The following is a 20340-nucleotide window of genomic DNA, read 5'->3' as shown; positions in this document are numbered from 1 at the left end:
AATATAAATGTATTTATTTTTGATATTATAAAATTAACTAATGTAAAATGTAACTCAACTTATATAAAATAAACTAATATCAAATTACATACCGCCCAACATTTTTATTTTTTGTTAAAAACAAGATATTACACAGTTTATGACTTTTTATTATACAAATACTTCAAATCACAGATTATTCCGTTTATTATATATTTGAGATTTCATTTTAAGCTATCATTAAGAATTACTCACAGCATACCATATTAAAATCCAAAAATATTTATCCACAATTAGAACAGAAAATATGGCAAAAAATGTGCAGACTCTGTGGGCCGACTTCTCGAAGTGAACATGTGCAACATTTAGGGCAAAACTGCAAAGTGTCAAAGCTCTTTGGTTTAGTGTTTGGTCCCAAACTCCCAGGATTGACAGGTGATGTCAACTGAGAGTGTGTTTGTATCATGTGAGTTCAGTCTGTTTAGTTTGAGGCAGTCGTAGAGCCGCCAGTCCTCCTGCCAGCAGGAGCGCAGACACCATCAGCAGAGGTACGGCACAGTTAGAGTCCACCAGCTGCCCAAACACTACATTTCCCATGATGGCCGCCACACGACCCACTCCAGTGAAAACCCCCAGAGCTGATGAGCTACAGAAGAGAAACTGCGATTAATGCATTCATTCTTTAAATCCTCAGAATTCTTCTGCTCACCAAAGCTGCATTTAATTGACCAAAAATATAATACAATTGTGAAAAATTGTTACAATTGAAAATAACTGAACCTATTTTAAAATGTAATTTACACCGCACACATAATTATTAGGCACGTTGATATTCCCAAGCACATTTTACCAATCCCAAACCACATCAATCTTAATAACTACTAATAAGTTTGTATTTAATAATTTATAATTATATATATATATATATATATATAATATATATATATATATATATATATTTATACATTTATAATTGAAATTTAATATGTCCTTTTACAGGTAAAATGAGCTAAGAAAGAGGTTTAACTCTAAAAAAATTAAATCCCCATGAGAAATATTCAAAATTAATGCAATACAGAAATTGCAAAGTTAAGGCATGGAAATGCTCACTAGGTCAGTAAGGTCAGAAAAAAATTGACACGTTAACTGAAAAAGAATTAAGAATTAGGGTGAAGAATGAGGTGTAAAACCACCGCTCTGTTACGATTGGCTGACCTCTTTACATGTGAAATCAGTAGCAGTATAAGATTACGATGAATGTAAGGGTTTACCGTAGTTGTGTGGGATAAAGTTCAGTTCCCAGCACGTCCAGAGCGTTCCAGGAGACGACAGAAACTCCGCTGAACACGCAGGACACGATCAGACTCTGAGTTTTAGTCTCCACCATGTAGATGACAAACACACTCAGGCTGGACACCAGCAAACTGACGGCTACCAGACAGAGAAAAAACATCCGCATCATTATTATATATTCTTTAATATGTTGCTTTTAATATTTCAATATAGCAATATAGCATTCAAACATTGGAAACTACTAACAAAGCAGGATTTTCCCGCCAATTCGGTCCATGAGAAGGATCGTGAAGATATTTCCCGGCAAGTTTGAAGCCGCTGTTACGAAACCCTCCATATACACTAGAAAACACACAGGAACACATGCAAACGACACAAAGCCATTATAAATACTGCTTGAATGTCATGACAACAAACTAAAATACACTTCCTGATAGTATAACTAACATATTTCATATGTTTTGTGCTTTTGCTGATGGGAAAAATAATGATTAGTCTCTTTTGGTCTGGTTTTGTAACATTAACCTGCAGTTTGGACTGGATAGCAGCTTTCATTTTCTGAGCTTTGGACTCGAGACCCTCTCTTTGCACATGGAGACCCTCCATCCTCAGCTCTCTTAAAAAGCTCCGGAAACCACATCCATAAGCCATAATACCTGCACACAGAGGATTACAACATCGAATCATACTTAATCATAATTTGCAGCATTTTAAATGAGTAATAACAGATTCAGATCTTAAAGGTACAGTAGCAAAAACAGCTTGTGTGGTGTTTAGCCAATCAGAACAGAGCTCATTTACATATTAAAGTGTAGCAAAAATATGTGAAAACTGACTTGGGTGTAAAAACCTTGACTAACATTATTAGTTGACTTTAGAAAAAAAACAACAACCTTAAACAGGCAGAATATTTTGCCTTTATCATTTGTATAATTTAAGTACCCAAATGAAATGCAGAAGAATAGAAACAGCAGAACGACACTTCTGGAAGCCAGCGGTCCAACAAACAGCTGGTTCATGGGGTCCAAAGCCTGTGGAAGAACCAGCAAGGCCATGTTAGCGTTAATAGAAAGCAGATAAACAAAATCTCAATAATGTGTGAAGGGTGCTGTGAACCTGTTTGAGTTGCTGGCTGAGCCGCTGACATCTTGAGCTGCTAGTGGGTCTGTTTTTTACTCCATCATCTTTGGATCTTATCATAAGACCCGCTGCCTGTTAAGAGAAACTCTGTTTTATCAACTGACACCATAATGATAGTTTCCTTTATGAATAAGGTTGGCCTAGAATTGGATGCAAACATCAATGAGGCGATACATACAGGAAATGGTTTTGTGGCGCATCTGTTGTTCAGTTTGAACATCTTCTGGAACACCAACAAAGCCTCTGTCTCACGTCCTGCCTGTGGAAGAGAAACACATAGTGAAATAATGAGCCACCAACTCTGTAACAGAACTCAATTCTACTAAATTCCAGAACTGTAACTTGTTCAGATTCATATGAAGTGGTAGAATTCACAAGCTATTCGTTGAACTTTTACAGCAGTCTAAAGTAAAAAGTAAAGTATCAGTCGGTACGCACCTCCATGAGGAACTTGGGGCTCTCGGGCATCAACAGTCTGAAAACAAGAGCTGATGACAGACTGGGGACAGAGCAGAGGACCACAAAAAGACGCCAACTCTGAAAATCCAACCAACCCCAGTGAGCAATCAAATATGTTCTGGGAATCACCAACCACGCCACGCCTGGACAAAACACAACATATGTATTAAAATCAATATTAATGTGTGCATGTTTTGGGCAGATGATGACAATGAATGAGTACAGCCTATTAATTAGCTGATTATTTAGAGCCTTTTTGTTTTTATATAGTGGCATGTAATTTATACACTTTGTGTTTTTAATGTTTTAATTATATTAATATATTAATACAAATTTTGCTTAAGCATCTATATATTTTATTTTATGGTTATTTTATATATTGTTAAAATTTATCAAGTGTACATTTATGGTAATTATTTTTTCTTATGCATTTTTTTATGTTTATATATCTTTTATATTTTTTATTCATACATACATTATTCTTGTCTATAAGCATTTTTATTTTGTTTTTTTAATACATTTTTTTATTTTTATTTATTAATGTATGCATATTTGGTTATTTACTTTTGTCTTATGCATTTTTTATTATATGTTTATAAATCTTTTACATTTTTTATTCATATATACATTATTCTTATCCTTAAGCAATTTTATTTTATGTTTATTTATACATCTTTTTATTTTTATTTATTAATGTATGCATATTTGGTTATTTACTTGTCTTATGCATTTTTTTATATTACATTTATATATCTTTTATATTTTTTATTCATACATACATTATTCTTGTCTTTAAGCATTTTTATTTTGTACATCTTTTTTTATTTTTATTTATCAATGTATGTAAATTTGGTAATTTACTTTTGTCTTATGCATTTTTTATTTTACGTTTACATATCTTTTATATTTTTTATTCATACATACATTATTCTTGTCTTTAAGCATTTTTGTTTTGTACACCTTTTTTAGTTTTATTTATCAATGTATGCATATTTGGTTATTTACTTTTGTCTTATGCATTTTTTTTATTTTACGTTTATATATCTTTTATATTTTTTATTCATACTGTATATACATTATTGGCTATGTGTTGTTGTCTTTAATTGAATTATTATATATATATATATATATATATATATATATATATATATATATATATAGTAAATCTCTAGATGTTTTGAATGCGTTATTTATTTACTGCTCATGTTTAAATATTAAAACAGGAAAAATGATTAGTCCATCCTTCTAGACAGTATTTTAGAGACACTCCTCTCTCAGCTCAGAGGATGATGTTTTTACCTGCCGCTAAAATATTTCCAGCCATCCAGAAGGTGGCTAGAGCGCTGATCATAGCCCCCCTCCTCAAACGCGGCTGAAACTCAGAAAAATAGGAGAAGATGACAGGAATGGAGCCGCCGACCCTGAGAGTGAGACACAGATGCATTCATGTGATTCTAGTAAAATGAGTCCAGATTCTGTCTGTATGATTTCTACCTAAACCAGAACCTATCCAGAATGTCTCTGTGTATGTAAAAACTCTTCTGGCATGTCATTACCCGACTCCACTGAAGAACCGCAGGAGCAAAAAGAGCCAGAAACTCGGGGCCAAACTGGCCACCGCCCCAAATGTGCCATTCACTGCCAGAGAGACGACCAGAACACTCCGCCTTCCTCTGCGATCAGCCAGATACCCCCAAACATAACCGCCCACCATCATCCCTGCCGAAGGAAGCAGCCGTTAGACACCGTATATCTTACTGAGCAGCAAGTCAAATCACACGATTATCTCAGCAGTTTTAATCACTGGGTCGGTTATGTATTTCTTGTAAAAAGCATGACTCTGCAGTTTTCAGACAAGTGATAAGGCAACCATATAGGGCACAAACTGCATTTTTGACCTCTTTTAACAATTTATTTGATAAAAATAAAGAAGTTAATGTTTGATGGTCTTTGTTTGACATGCAGTTTAAGATTGTCGTAACCGTTTTCTCAACATGAATGAATCACAAATGCCTTATTTTCTGTTTTTAAAATGCAACATGATGAAATAAATAAGAAAGCAGCACAGATAATAACCAAGGAATATGCTGGCGGTGAGGAGCCCCATGTCGGCTGAGGTCAGCAGGAGGTCACAGCGTGCCGTGGGCAGGAGGAAGGACACACACAGGATCTCCACAGCATCGCTGGCGTTCGCCCAGCCGCAGACGGCCAATAGCAGCCAGTGGAAGAGCCCAAACCCTGTAGACAGACAGAAACATGAGGATCGCTGACCACTGCATCTGGACACACATATGAAACTAAATGCTGGAATTATTATATAGCACACACTGTATACATAAAGGTAAAATAAATATGATTTCACCTGCTTTCTCAACAGCCTCCTCATATGAAAGTTTCTTTCTGCTGGACGCCTGGTCATCTAATGGAAACATAATATATCATTAATGTCTGGAAATGTAAACTGATATTTCCTACTGACACACTACAGCAAAAGATAGAAATAACTGATTAAAACCATTTTTAGCTGCTTAAGTGTTCTAATAATTTTGCCACCACTACAAATATATATATATATATATATATATATATATATATATATATATATAGATATATATATATATATATATATATATATATACATACTACTACAGTATTATTATTTTTTGTTGTTGTTCAAATTTTGTGCATAACATGTTCTGAGTACAATGTAATAGTCAAATGTCTAGCATACGAAAGCACGTTACGTTTTAACGTTACATGATGAATAATAATGCATTAACCGTCTTCGTCGATGTGAGTGAACGGAATCAGGGGTTCTGTGTCTTCCTGACTCCGTCGAGGCATAATAAAATGTAATTCAAATGAAACTGTGAGAATAAACTACATGACCGCTGATCAAATGATTCAATTCGCTCCTTCCGTAAACAGACGCTTCGGTGGGCGTGGTTTGTGTCAACGTCACGCCAAGGCCTGTCCCTCTCACGCGCGCTTCCTCGAATTCTCTCCGTGTAAAAATATAGATCTCCATAATTGCTGAGCTCAAGCGTTTTTTGTTAAAAACAATTTATCAGTGTATACGTAAAATATTATTTTGCAATACTTTGAGGGTGGGCTTGTGGGCGTGACGTAACAGAGCAAACCCCGCCCCTCTTGACCAACAGGCGTCGCTGTTTCTCACAGTCTCTCCCTCTCTCTCTCGCTCTCCGTTTCAGGTCTATGTCGCTCTGTCATTTTCTCTCTCGCGCTCTCCGCTTGTAAAATATAGTTTTTCCGTGTGTGTGTGTGTGTGTGTGTGTGTAGCTGAAGATGGCGGCCAGCTCGGAGCGCAGTCCTCCGCCTTTCCCGGACTCAGAGGAGCCCGAGCTGCTGGAGGACAGCGACGAGGGCGCGGATGCGTTCACGGGAACGGTGAGTAACGCAGTTAAACGCGTTTATAACGCTAAAGCTGCATACCTCATACAGACAGAAAGAGAAGACCGATCACTTTCACTTCTCTGACACCCTCAGATCTGCCCGTTCTTCTTCAGCTCTGCTGGTTTATAGTTTTCTGTAATCATACTTGCGTAATGATTTAATAACGACACGTTTTTACATCATCTCCTCAGATTTGGTCCTTCCGCGGGGTTAAATAGATCTGGGTTTAGGCCTGCATGTAACACACTTAAGTTCTTGAAGGACTCTTGTAGTTGAGTAAATAACATCAGAAGGAATGTGACCCAGTTTTTTCAAACTGACTGAAGTCACACTGTTAGAGAGAGCGCGTATGTGTGTAAAATAAACAGGTTATGTCTAATAAAGGAAGTGTGACTGTACTTGAACTTGTTTATGCAAAACCACCCAACAGCCTGTAGCTAAAGTATTTTTATACGTGTAAAATATGCATATATATATATATATATTTATATTATATATATATATATATATATATTATATACATATATATATATATATATTTATATATGCATGCATGCATGCAGAGCCAAACTAAAATATGAGTACTGGGAAGGCAGCTCTGTCTCTAATGACTGTCTCTAGTGTCCAGCAGTCAGTATTTATTTAGTGTAATAATTCCAGTCTTTTCAGGTCAAAGTACACTGGTGTGATCATGTGAGACTCAGATGTGAGTGAACGTCCCAATGCCCTTTTTTTCTCCCTTAGCAAGCTTTTATTTTGTGAAGATTTTGCTGTGTGGGAAGAAATTTACAGTTGCTGTACGTGAGTCATGATAGGGTGGATTGGTGGTTAAAGATCTGGGCTAGTAACTGGAAGGTTGAAGGTTTGAACCCAGCGTGGGTTGATTCGTGAGTTGCAACCTTTTATATCGTTAAAGAGCTGGTCATATGGGTTTACCAGAAATATCTATTTTGCAGTTTGTAACATTGCTGTCCTTCAATGCAAACAGTCTGCAAAGTAGTACATCAAAAAAAGTGCATGATAAAGATATCGTCTTTTTAAAAAAAAGAGTCGACTCTGAACCACCTTAACGAGTCGTCATATTTTCGAATCTTCTGCCTGTTACCTATATACGTCACGAGTTAACACATTTGCATAATCCCGCCCACGAAATACGAACACTCTGACCTTCCCACAAACAATTCCGGTAGTTAGAAGTGTCAAGAAGACACTGTGTTCTTCGCTGTGAAAACAAATTTGTTTTGTTTTCATTGCCGAAAGATGATGATGTGAAGAATCAGTGGTTAAAATTATTTTTTTTCCTCGATACCATAGCAATACAATTCGAACCTTTTGTTGTGTACTTCGTAAACAGCACAGGTTTTCAGCCTCACTGGGCATTTAAACACCATTCCCACACGTGCACCTCAAATAAGTAAATAATAATAATGAATACAATAAAACTGCTGCCACATCACATAAAGTAGGGCTGCACAATTAATCGAATTTCTAATCACGATTACATTTATGGATGCCAGAATTACATAATCATTCAAAGTCCACTTACGTTATTCTGCATGCTTAAGATGCATTTTTTTCTTTCTACATGTTATCTAAAGGGTTTTTCCCCATTATTTTAATAGTATAACATTGTAATACCATTCAATAGTATAACATTGCAATACCATTCATATTTTGACTTTTTTATAATTTAAAGAAGAAACCAATCAGACGTATAGTTGACATTTGAGGCTTAATTCATATAGGTTTTTCAGTTAGAGTGTTTCCAGCTTGTTTATTTTCATATAAAAATACGGCATGCAGTTGCATCAAACAATGGTATAAACATCATTCAATATAAATTGTGATAATCATAATTAATCGCAATTACATTTTCAAGGGAATAATCGACAGTTATGATTCTTGTTGTGCAGCCCTAATGTAAATTACCACATACAAACTTTAAACTTACCACCAAGTTGGTTTGCGATGGAGTTTCCGGTTGAACGACGGCAATGGTATGCATCAGACTCTTATATTTGACCATATTTACCATATTTAAAATATGGTAAATATTTTATCATATTTTTACCATTTTACCATGTGTAATTACTGTCACAATAGTGAAATAGCATTTAAAAAAAAAAAAAACATTAAATTTTAAAAAAGTTTATTTTAAATCATCAGTTGTAGAGACACACAAATACATAAAATAACAAATACTAACTTGATAAATATATAATTACTGTTCCAATAATAAGAATTTGGGTGGAACATATGCTTACTTTTCAATGCAAAATAAAATAATAAAAAATAAAAATGGATTCCTTTATTTATTTATTTATTGGTGAACTTTAACCAGGAATATTATGTGAGATTCAGCCCAAACATTTTTAATGTATTTAATTAAATGCCATGCCAGATGGAAAAGTATTGCACTGGCTGTTGAACACAATCTAATCTTGTTTCAGCTCATAATAGATATATTTATAGTAACTTTACAACATTAGCTCTATGATCATTTCTTTGCTGTTCCTAGTCAATCTCAGAGATGGATTCTCCGTCACCGGACTCAACCAGACCTCCTAAAGACATCTTCAACGAGCCACCAGAAGACATCTTCAGCGATCCTCTTAGCAACATTAACTCTGAGCCCCAGAAGAAAGTAGACACCAAGATCCCTTCACCTAGTAGCGATGAGGCCGTCGACCTGTTCAGCGAGCCGCTGGACGATGATAGCGAAGTAATGAGTTCATCTGAGGTCCAGAATCCCATGCCTGATCTCTTAAACGAGCCTGTAGAAGCGCCAAAGTCTGATGTCCTCGGTGAACCACCGGTGCATAAAAACGCAGCTCGACAGCAGGATTTTTTCGAAGACCCTCCAAAGGGCAGCAACAACAGCTCTTCTTCTGTCAAGAAAGCAGCGAGCGCGGAGCTGTTCGGTGATGATGAGGATGAGGAGGATCTGTTTAAGGAGACACCAAAAGTTGTGACGAAGAAGCCTCAGCCTTCAGGACCACCTGTCGATGTTTTCACAGAGGTGAAATCAGACGTGAAGGTCAAGCCACAGGTTAAAGACGACCCCACGGATCTGTTCACAGAGGAAGCCTTGACGGCACCTGCCCAGAAACCCCCCGCCAGCAGCAGCAGCAGCTCCACCAACAACGTTCACCACTATGAGCAGCATCATCTCTCATCAACTACAAAACATCACACCTGTGACACCAGATCATAACTGTGGCACTTCTGAAACCTAGTAAACTACCTACATGGACAGCAGTTTTTGGGCATCGTGGGTATGTGAGACTGTTCGAATTAGTGTTAATTTTGTAGGCTATTTTCAATTTTTGTCTTAGTCCTGTGAAAAACTCAACATTTAATTAATAACATAATTATTAAACAACATCACATTAATATTTATAAAACATTTAGTTGACTATGGCCCGGTTTCACAGACAGGGTTTAGACTAAACCAGGATTAAGTCTTAGTTCAATTAGAGAATTTAATTAGCTTTTGTAAATGTGATTTAGAAAAAAAACATCGCTGTTGTGCATCTTGAGACAAAACAATGATACTGACAAATTTTAAGATATGTCAGTGCAACTGGCTTTCTGTTAAAACAGCTCAAACATGCATTTTAGTCCAGGACTAGCTTAAGCCTGGTCTGTGAAACTGGGGGTAAAAGTCTCAACATTTTAGACTAGTTTTAGTTGAAGAAAACCGGAAGTATTATAGTCTAGTTTTAGTCAATGAAAACTTGACATTTTAGCAATAAGTTTATTATTAACTAACCGTACAGCAGTATTAATTTTGGCAGCCTTTTTTAGTTTAGTCTTAGTCTTACTTAAATGTACATTTTGATTATCATATTTTATTTTATCAACCTTGTCCTGTTTTTGTTTAGTAAGCCACGAAAAGTAGGCTATGAGCTTTTTAGTCAGATTTTAGTCAGTGAAATCTTAGTAACATTTTCGTCACGCTGTATAATGGTTAAACTGATTTAAAAATATATATATTATTTGCATAAAATAAACAAAACACCTGGCAGAAAATGAAACAGCTAAGCTCTGATTCAGGGATTTGAACTCTTGATATCTGGCAACCGCACTCATGTAGAGCAGTCTGCAATAACAAATTGTCTCCTTTTTTGGTGAAAATAAAAAGACGTAATAAAGACGTAAATAATGACGTTTTTGGGCATCTTATGTGCGCTTGAACATTTTGCATTTAAAAGTTCGATTTGTGTTTCAAAACCTTGCGAGCTAGCTACCTAAACAGCATTTTTGGCCATCAAAGGCATAAACCTATTTTACTCTTCTTTCCAAGACATTTGAACATCATACTGTATATACATTTAAATGTTTGATTTAAGTTCCCAGACAACATTTAGGCTTTCACAGGGGAATTTAGTCAAAGGAATTCAAAACAAACATTTGGACCAGTGTTTTATTGTTAAAGGGATAGTTCACCCAAAAATGAAAATTCGGTCATTAATTACTCACCCTCATGTCGTTCCAAACCTGTAAGACCTTCGTTCATCTTCTGAACACAAATTAAGATATTTTTGATGCACCCCGAGAGCCCTCTGACCCTCCATAGACAGCAAGCATCCTCACAAGATCAAAGCTCAAAAAATGTAGAAAGGAGATCGTTAAAATACTCCATGTGACATCAGTGGTAAGCTACAAGAATACTTTTTGTGTGCAAAGAAAAAAATAAAGATTTTATTCATATAATAAAGGAATTGTAGCGCCATTTTGGAGAGTATCACATCTCAACATATGTAACGCATGTACGTGGATACGCTGTTTACATTCAGATCAAAGCGTAAACACTGTATCCGTGTATATACGTTGCATATATTGTTTGGAGGAGACGAATTGTTAAATAAAGTCATTATTTTTGCTTTCTTTGCACACAAAAAGTATTCTCGTAACTTCGTAAAGTTACGTCTGAACACCTGATGTCACATGGATTATTTTAACGATGTCCTTGCTACGTTTCTGAGCCTTGATCGTGTTTATTACATTGCTGTCTATGGAGGGTCAGAGAGCTCTCAGATTTCATCAAAAACTTCTTAATTTGTGTTCTGAAGATGAATGAAGGTCTTACAGTTTTGGAACGACATGAGGGTGAGTAATTAATGACAGAATTTGCATTTTTTGGTTGAACTATCCGTTTAACTACTAGTTTTTGTTGATTGAAATAAAGCTGAAAAAGGTTGAACTAATAAAATTAGAGCTGAAATAAAAATAAAGCTACATAGAAATACTGTGAATATTTCCAAAGAAGATGACAAAAGCTCATAACAAAATTACTAAAACTTGAACTCAAAAACTGAAAGTATTCAAAATATTAATAAATGCTATCATAGTATATAAGTAAAACTAAAATAACGCTGAATGGAAGTGCTGTAGGGTTTTCAGGCTTAGTGTTTTTTCAACAAGAAACCTTTTCCTGCTGTTGACTCTTTTTACTGGAACATATATTGTACGAACAGGAATGCATACACATCACTTTTGAGCGATGGATGATGAATTCGCTTTCTCAGCATTGACTCAGGAAGAGGAAAAGGAATTCCTCAGTGATCTTTACCCTCTCACCCTGCGTTATGTTGCTGATGGAATGTGTTTTGCATTTATATGTGTGTTTGTTTTCTATGCTATCTTTTTAGTTTTATTGAATACATAAAATGCACTTTCTCTCACTGTTTTTCTCAGAAGCTACAGTGGAGTTGTCTCTGGACAGTCCTCTTAATGACCGCAAGAAGAAAGACGCTGTGAAACCGTCACTATCGGCTCCTGCCGCCTCTGTAGCCAGCAGCTCCAGCAAAGCTCCGTCCAAAACCCTGGAGGAGGTAAAACACTCCCTGATCTTATAAAGAGCTTGAGAATCAGCTGTAAAAAAAAAAAAATACTGAATGACCAAGTTCACACGCAATGACTCTTGTGAGCTGATTCTTTTTAATGAATCGGTCGAAAAGACTCATGCATTATTTATTTCTGTTTGATCTAAAATTCACTTACACATCAAATTAATTTAAATATACTAAAACCATCAAATGGAATCAGAATCCAAGCCAGATTTTTGTTAAATGTATTGCGATTCCCATCTCTAGAGATCAGATCAAACCTTCACGTACATCTCAGAAGCAGTTCTCACTCGGTTTCCCACTTCCTTTCTCCTTTTTCTGTTTCCTTTTTTTTACATAAAGCTGGAGGAAGAGGAAAGTGAGGACAAGTTTGATCTGAACATTTCTGTCACGAATCCAGAGAAAGTCGGTAAGATTAACTTTCTAATATCTCTCTTTTTTTAATACTGTGCTCATAAAACATTAGTTTAAAATAGCGTTTGAACCCAGTAGTGAGATCACTATCTTATGAGGTGAAATTGTTCTAATTAAGGATCTGAGTCACTGATGCGGCTGTCTGAAGCTTCCTCTTTTTGTCCTGTGCCAGCTATTTTTCATTTCCTGTCCTTCTCCTTTTTTAAAGGTGTGGTGTTACAGCAATGTCTAAAATCAGCACTAAATGTTAAAGGGAAGATGTGTAGGGTTTCTGTTTGCTCACCTACTGACTGTTTGGCTATATATGGCCTTATGGTTTTATAGACAGGTATAGAGAAGATGTGATGAGTTTTGGTTGTTTGTTATTTAGCAGACACTGATTATTATCTAGTTACAATTGCAGAAATACATTTGCTTTGGAGGATCTTGGGGCATAACTGTTTAGCATAGACAGATCCTATAATAAAACCAGGATTTTTCTTGTTCTTTAAAAAAAAAAAAAAAAAAAGATTTGAATGTATTTTAAAGCAAAACTCCCTCCCTAATCCAACTAATATGCAAATAGATTAGCCAATCATAACACAGTTCATTTAAATGTGTAAATCTTGAGTGGTTCAATAGTAAAATCTTTTTTTTCTTTTTTTTATGAAACGTGTTTTATTATGTATTTATTTATTTTATTGGTTTACATATATATATATATATATATATATACCAATAAAATAAAGTATTATATTTTATATATATATATTTATATATATATATATATATATATATATATATATATATAATATACCAATAAAATACTTTACCATTTTTTTTTTCAATAATTCTTCTGGATTCTGCTTTTTTCAGTTTAAATTTTTCTAGATTCCATTTTAATGGTTAAATTTCATTTTGGTAATCAGAAAGCATGTCTAATTAATTGGAATTATAAAACTTACACAGTTTGACGACAGATTAGCAGAAATTAAATTTTAAGGGGTCTTTTGAAATCTGTTTACTTTTTTCAAAATTGTGTTTTAATTTTTATATATATATATATATATATATATATATGTATATCTTTTGATTAAATTTTAATGACCAAAATCATGTTTAATCAATTGAATTTATAAAATATTAACAAAATATTTATTAATTTTTTGCATTTATAGGGCTCTGTCAGTTGTTTTATTTTGAATATTTACGTGGTGTTTATTATATTTTTTTTTTCGATTCCATCTGCATTTTCTGTCTTGCTGAGATCATAGGGTCTTATTTACACCAGTTTGCTTCTGGCCTGGAGAAACTGGTGTTAAATTGGTTTCGTCTGAAAAGCTGACAGCTCTTCTAAAACTAGCCAACCAGAAAAGTCTTGGAGACCAGCTTTGGCCAGTTAAGACTTTATTTTCAGCCAGAAGAGCAGGATCATAAAGCATCTCAGCTACCTGGGACTAAACCTGTGACTTTTGTATAACCAGCTCTAATATTTAAACATGTACATTAGCAGCACATGTGTTTTATGATTTGGTTTTATTTTGGTCTGTTGGAATATGTTTTGCTCATGTGAGCTGATTCTCTTTCTTCTCCTCACAGGTGATGGTATGAACGCTTACATGGCCTACAAAGTTTCAACACAGGTCTCTTCACTCATCCTGTTCACACTTTCACATGATATGACACGCAGTCTAAATCTCACACTTTTCTCATTGTTCCCCAGACGTCACTAACCATGTTCCGTAGCAAGACGTTTACCGTCCGCAGACGTTTCAGTGATTTCCTGGGATTGTATGAAAAGCTCTCGGAGAAACACTCACAGAATGGATACATCGTACCTCCACCACCAGAGAAGAGCATTCTGGGTAAGAACCTGCTCTGCTAATGCATCCGATCTGATCTGATTGTGAATACGTGGCTGATTCTGAATAAATGTGCGTGGATTTGACAGGTATGACAAAAGTCAAAGTTGGGAAGGAGGACCCATCATCAGCAGAGTTTGTGGAGCGGAGGAGAGCTGCTCTAGAGAGGTTCGTCACTCAAGATGACATTGGTTCTTATCTAGGTGCACTGAAGGAAATTGCTGAATCCTAATTCTTCTTTGACTTTTTGTCTTGACCAGCCAGAGTCGTTAACAGTGTGGCATGTCAGAACATTTTTTTTTCACTCATTCGGTTTCTCTTTTCATTACATCGTGCTAAGTTGCCCCGCCTCCAATGAAATCTTATTGGTCTAAAATCTCAAATTGCTGCTATACAGTATTTTAATGAGGCCTGAAAAATTACTTAGGCTGGATAATATAATATAATATAATATATAATAGAATAGAATAGAATAGAATAGAATAGAATAGAATAGAATATAAAAATACTATTGATGTAGTTAATATAAATGTATATATTTTAATTAATGTGGACAGAAAAATTACTTTGAATAATATAATGTCATATAATATAATAGTAGTTAATAGTAATTAATATTAATAATTACTTAAACTACTTTAAAAGTTACGTAAATTAAATAATATAATGTAATACAGTTTAAATATAGTAGTAAATACGTATGTTTTTAATGAGGACTGAAAATTACATGCATATTATATGAAATATAATGTTATAATTAATACTAATTTACATTTTAATTTTAATGTGGATAGATGTAATATAATGTTATTGCTAACTAATTTTAATATATTCAAATTTTAACATTTAAAATTATTCAATTTGGATAATATAATTTAATATTGATTACTGCTTACATTTTATTATTATAAAATACTGAATATCCAAGTAAACTAAGTGTTATGTATATTTATATTAATTACTACAAACATTGAATGTATTTTTTCTGTCCTCGTTCAAATGTAATTATATAATGATATTTAGTCAAGTCACCTTTTTATAGTGCTTTATACAATAAAATATTAATTACAATTTATATTAAATTAGATTATTTTATAATATCATTTGTATTATCTAATCTAATGTTATTGGTTATTTAAATAGGATAATATAATGTTATATTACTTTAGTAGTAATTAATATATATTTTATTTGTAATGAACAGAGAAAAATTACTTTGAGTAATATAATTGTAGTAATTAATATCAATGTATATTTTACATTTAAACAGAAAAACAAACAAATTTTTATACTGTAATCTAAATGTTAGTAGTAGTAATTATAGTAGTTATTGTATGTATGTCACTATTTTCAAATGTGAGGCTTGTTTGTGTCATTGCAGATATCTTCAGAGGGTTGTGTGTCACCCGTCTCTACTGCAGGATCCTGATGTGAGAGAGTTTTTGGAGAAAGAGGAGGTGAGACAGCTTCTGTTTAGTGACCTAAAAATGATCATTTTTAATTATTCAGCACATGCAACTGCAACATCCAACATTAGCATAAACCTTTCCTAAGAGAAGTGACTCGCAAATGTTTATCTGTCTATTCCTCACATGCAGAAACATCAGCTTTGCTGCTTGTATTGATAATTATGTCCTCTGTTTGTTTGTGTGTGTGTGTTAGTTACCCAGAGCAGTCAGCACACAGGCTCTGAGTGGAGCCGGCTTCCTTAAAATGCTCAACAAAGCCACAGATGCTGTGAGCAAGATGACCATCAAGATGAACGAACAGGATGTGGTGAGTGGAAGAACATGAAGGTCTAACCTACACTGAACTCCTCTTCACAGAGATTGAGGCTTAAAAACAACCTACAAAGGATACTGAATATAAATCTGTGTGTTGGTTTCAGTGGTTTGACGAGAAGATCCAGGATGTAGAAAATGAGGAACAGCATATGCGGAAACTTCACGTCATGGTGGAATCGCTTGTCAATCACAGAAAAGGTCACAAGTGCAAACAATCATTTTCAGATTTTAAAATTAGCTGATATTTGCACCTAAATGTGGATATTTTTATTTTTTTAAATGTAGTGCAACCCATTTTATTTCTGTAACGTGACATCTATTGAGTGAAACACAATATATTTATTGATCAAAAGTAGGACGGGCTTTATTTTATCCATCATAAACTGGATGATGAAAACATGTGATGCTGGCAGTGGACTACTGATTTGATGGTGTAATGTGTGTTTCAGAGTTGTCTGGGAACACGGCTGTGTTTGCGAAGAGCGTGGCGATGTTGGGTAGCTCGGAGGACAACACGGCTCTGTCGCGAGCTCTGTCTCAGCTGGCCGAGGTGGAAGATCGAATCGAGCAGCTCCATCAGGAACAAGCCTCCAATGACTTCTTCACCTTCTCAGAGCTGCTGGCCGATTATATACGACTGTTGGGAGCTGTCAAGGTACAGACACACAAAACACACACACAGAAGGAAACTGTGTGTGTGTGTGTGTGTGTGTGTGTGTGTGTGTGTGTGTATATATATATATATATACATATATATATATATATATATATATATATAATTTGTGTGTGTATAAAAATATAAATTTGTATGTTGTTGTTGATGATAATTATAATATATTTATTTTTATTTATTTTTATAATTAGACATTTTTTAAAAAATTACATAAAAAATACAATTACAAATAAGAAATTTTAAATTTTTAGCAATGCAATATAAATTTTATTATTAATAATATAAACATACATATATGTATCATGATCCTAAAATGTATAGTCTTCGAGTAATTTACCTATAGTTATAATAAAAAATTATTATAAATTATTAAAAGTAAAGTATTATTATTTTTTATTCTTATTCCTATTAATAATTTGTTTCCAAAATATGTTTATCATTTTTAGCATATTGTATTGTATAATTTAGCATATTGTATCTAATTATTAATCTTGTTCCTGTTGTAACACCGTAAGATTTCAGTCATACCCTCCAACCCTTAATACATCCTGTTAATAATAATAATAATAATATTGTGATTGTCAGGGTTGCTTTGATCAGAGAATGAAAGCATGGCAGCGCTGGCAGGACGCAGAGAACATGCTCCAGAAGAAGAGAGAGGCCGAGGCCAAACTCCTGTGGGCCAACAAACCTGACAAACTCCAGCAGGCCAAGGATGAGATCGCTGAGGTAACTGCGCAAACATGCTACTGTTTGTCTGGTGGAGGTTTTCTAGACTCGCTGCTGTTCTACAGATAAACGATAACATCTGAAACCTTTACAACTCAGCTTTATAATGAGCCATCTCTTATTCCCGTCCTCCAGTGGGAAGCAAAAGTCACGCAGTACGAGAGAGAATTTGAGAGAATCTCAGCCACCGTACGGAAAGAAGTCATCCGCTTTGATGTGAGACCTGATTTCTACATGGATTTAAATATCAGCATTAAAGGAATAGTTCACCCAAAAATTTAAATCTGCTGAAAATGTACTCACCCTCAGGCTGTCCATGATGTAGATGAGGTTGTTTCTTCATCAAATCAGATTTGGAGAAATGTAGCATTACATCACTTGCTCACCAAAGAATCCTCTGCAGTGAATGGGTGCCGTCAGAATGAGAGTCAAACAGCTGATAAAAACATCACAATAATCCACACAACTCCAGTCCATCAGTTAATGTCTTGTGAAGTGAAAAGCTGCGTGTTTGTAAGAAACAAATCCATCGTTGTGACGTTTTTAACTTCAAACTCTTGCTTCCGGCTAAAATAGGAATCCTCTATCCATAACATTGGTTCCTCCAGTGAAAAAGATGTGTCTTCTGAATCAGGAGAGAAATATACACAGATCAAGCACCATTTAAAAGACAAAAAAAAAACAGTTCTTAACAAAATGTTGATGGATTTTGATGTGAGAAGACAACAGGAGATTAACTTTTTCACTGTTGGAAGTGTTATTATGGATTATGGACTAGTATTTTTGCCAGAAGCAACAGTTTGAAGTTAAAAACTTCTTAATGGTGGATTTGTTTCTTAAAGACATGCGGTTTTTCACTTCTCAAAACGTTAACTGATGGACTGCAGTGGTGTGGATTACTTGTGGATTATTGTGATGTTTTTATCAGCTGTTTGGACTCTCATTCTGACGGCACCCATTCACTGCAGAGCATCCATTGGTGAGCAAGTAATGCTACATTTATCCAAATCTGATCTGATGAAGAAACAAACTCATCTACATCTTTGGATGGCCTGAGGGTGAATGCATTTTCAGCAAATTATCATTTTTGGGTTAACTATTCCTTTAAATTCTCCTTCAAAACATTCATCTCTTCAAAACGACTAACTGTTCATTTGAATTTCTTTGCTAACAGAAAGAGAAAGCTCGAGACTTTAAGAGACAAATCGTCAAATATCTGGAGTCACTGCTGAACTCGCAACAACAGGTACAGAAACATTTTCAATCATTTTATCTATCAAAATTGTCTTTAAAACACACATAATTCATATTTCGCTCTCTCTCCTCTAGCTGATAAAATACTGGGAGGCGTTTTTGCCGGAGGCGAAAGCGATCGCGTGAGGCGGCGTCCGCGCTCAAACACACACTCACTGATAACCGAGGCCTTTCTACACTCTTTACCTCTCGCCGGTAAACCAAGAGAAATCACGCTGCAAAGGGAAATCATCTATCCGGCCGCTCGTTCCTCTGATTGAGTTAGTAACCTGTATATTTTCTGTGTAATCTTCACCTTTATTTTCTTACTTTGCATCTTTATTGTTTGGAGGATGTGAACACAAGTGGTGGCTGGGTGTCTTCCTCGTCTGTATGCAACCAAACCTTGTTACTCGTCAGCAGTGATGTCAGTGGTGTACACTAGAGGGCGCTCGTCTCTCAGTCATATCCTCACACAGTAAGAAACTTCCCATCAGCTCACTTGTGTGACCAGTCAAGACGTTTGTACTAATTACACCGGCTTTTCAGAGAGAAATAGTGACCTAGTTTGTCCAGAATATTGTTATATACACTTTTAAACACCATGATGACATTGTATTTGCAAGTTGAAGAGGTTGTAATACAGTTATTAGGGACTGTTGAAATAAAATGACTGAAACTGGCCGGTGGAAATGACAGGAACTGTATGTCAACACTTACACTCACTGATCAGCCTGTTAGACATTGATCAGTGTGTTTTTCTTTTCTTTGTCTTTTTGTTCTTATTGTTTTTACTCAAAGGATCATTTTAAATCTTCCACAGATGTTTAAAAGCGCACTCCTAAAGCGTTTTCTCTCAATATCAGAGCTGGGTCAAGCAGGAAGCCCAAAGCACTTCAGTCTTAAAGTTCTTCAGAATTTCATTCCGATATGCTTGATATACTTTACGTTTTCATTTGTAGACATTTATGCCAACATGTTTTTATTTCGTGTCAAACCGTATTTGTGTTATCCACTTGATTCTGGCATGTTATAATAATTAATGAGCTTTTGCTACGCTACTAATAATGATTGTTTCTTCATTAGATTTTGTTTTTGTTTTTTATACAGATTTTGCTGCTGTCAGAGTTTATAAGACTGTCAGATTCATTGTTTATTAGTTTGCTGTAGAAATTATATTTTGGGCCCTGCTGTAATGACACTTTGAACAGATGTTAACAGGTTTGACTTCACCATTAGGTGCCATAATAATCAAAAGTATGTTTATTAGAAAAATGGGGGCAGGTATTTTTTTCACTATGGACACTTCTTTTGAAAAAAACAATAAAGATTTAATTACAAATATCAAGCTTTTGATTTAAGAGTATTTTGTTGTTGTTGGTGTGTGTGTCTGTTTAGATACTTCTTGATAATTGTCTTTGCTGAAACCTTGAGCCAAAAGATCCACATCCACACAGTGGACTAAAAAAGGAAGTGATCCTGTAGGTCTTCCCTCTTTTAGTATTTGTTCTGTGCTGTAAGCACCAGCT

General features: G+C 34.9%; 2 protein-coding genes across 3 annotated transcripts; one reads left to right on the top strand and one right to left on the bottom strand.

Moving 5' to 3' along the window:
• Positions 1-89: 89 nt before the first annotated feature.
• Positions 90-6437, bottom strand: sv2 (synaptic vesicle glycoprotein 2). 2 transcript variants are annotated; one of them, XM_042753521.1, is made up of 13 exons: positions 6325-6437; positions 5234-5290; positions 4948-5109; positions 4428-4590; positions 4171-4292; positions 2851-3014; positions 2591-2671; positions 2389-2484; positions 2215-2303; positions 1798-1928; positions 1519-1614; positions 1251-1410; positions 90-625 (listed from the first exon to the last, which is right to left on the bottom strand). In XM_042753521.1, the coding sequence occupies exons 3-13, from the start codon at positions 4976-4978 to the stop codon at positions 442-444; spliced, it is 1317 nt and encodes a 438-aa protein (XP_042609455.1). In that variant the 5' UTR covers positions 4979-5109; positions 5234-5290; positions 6325-6437; the 3' UTR covers positions 90-441. The 2 variants fall into 2 exon arrangements, with proteins under 2 accessions (XP_042609455.1, XP_042609454.1); XM_042753520.1 differs by lacking the exon at positions 6325-6437 and adding an exon at positions 5652-5979.
• Positions 6058-20159, top strand: LOC109060629 (sorting nexin-1-like). Its single transcript, XM_042753522.1, has 15 exons — positions 6058-6279; positions 8804-9449; positions 11974-12122; positions 12480-12546; positions 14130-14173; positions 14254-14395; positions 14482-14560; positions 15774-15849; positions 16055-16168; positions 16281-16374; positions 16626-16831; positions 17435-17578; positions 17714-17794; positions 18753-18824; positions 18908-20159. The coding sequence occupies exons 1-15, from the start codon at positions 6178-6180 to the stop codon at positions 18956-18958; spliced, it is 2067 nt and encodes a 688-aa protein (XP_042609456.1). The 5' UTR covers positions 6058-6177; the 3' UTR covers positions 18959-20159.
• The last annotated feature ends 181 nt before the right edge of the window (positions 20160-20340 follow it).

Source organism: Cyprinus carpio, chromosome B25, assembly GCF_018340385.1.
Source record: "Cyprinus carpio isolate SPL01 chromosome B25, ASM1834038v1, whole genome shotgun sequence".
Taxonomy (NCBI): Eukaryota; Metazoa; Chordata; class Actinopteri; order Cypriniformes; family Cyprinidae; genus Cyprinus; species Cyprinus carpio.
This window is presented reverse-complemented; position numbering and strand designations above follow the sequence as displayed.

What these genes read in the sequence shown, in the direction of transcription:
- sv2 (XM_042753520.1), bottom strand. Translation starts at nt 5,715, where the DNA reads ATGCCTCGACGGAGTCAGGAAGACACAGAACCCCTGATTCCGTTCACT. An exon ending in CACTCACATCGACGAAGACG is followed by an intron (nt 5,291 to 5,651) that starts GTTAATGCATTA and finishes TGTTTCCATTAG; the next exon opens with ATGACCAGGCGTCCAGCAGA. An exon ending in CTATCCAGTCCAAACTGCAG is followed by an intron (nt 1,615 to 1,797) that starts GTTAATGTTACA and finishes TGTGTTTTCTAG; the next exon opens with TGTATATGGAGGGTTTCGTA.
- LOC109060629 (XM_042753522.1), top strand. Translation starts at nt 6,178, where the DNA reads ATGGCGGCCAGCTCGGAGCGCAGTCCTCCGCCTTTCCCGGACTCAGAG. An exon ending in ACCAGAGAAGAGCATTCTGG is followed by an intron (nt 14,396 to 14,481) that starts GTAAGAACCTGC and finishes TGGATTTGACAG; the next exon opens with GTATGACAAAAGTCAAAGTT. An exon ending in AGTTTTTGGAGAAAGAGGAG is followed by an intron (nt 15,850 to 16,054) that starts GTGAGACAGCTT and finishes TGTGTGTGTTAG; the next exon opens with TTACCCAGAGCAGTCAGCAC.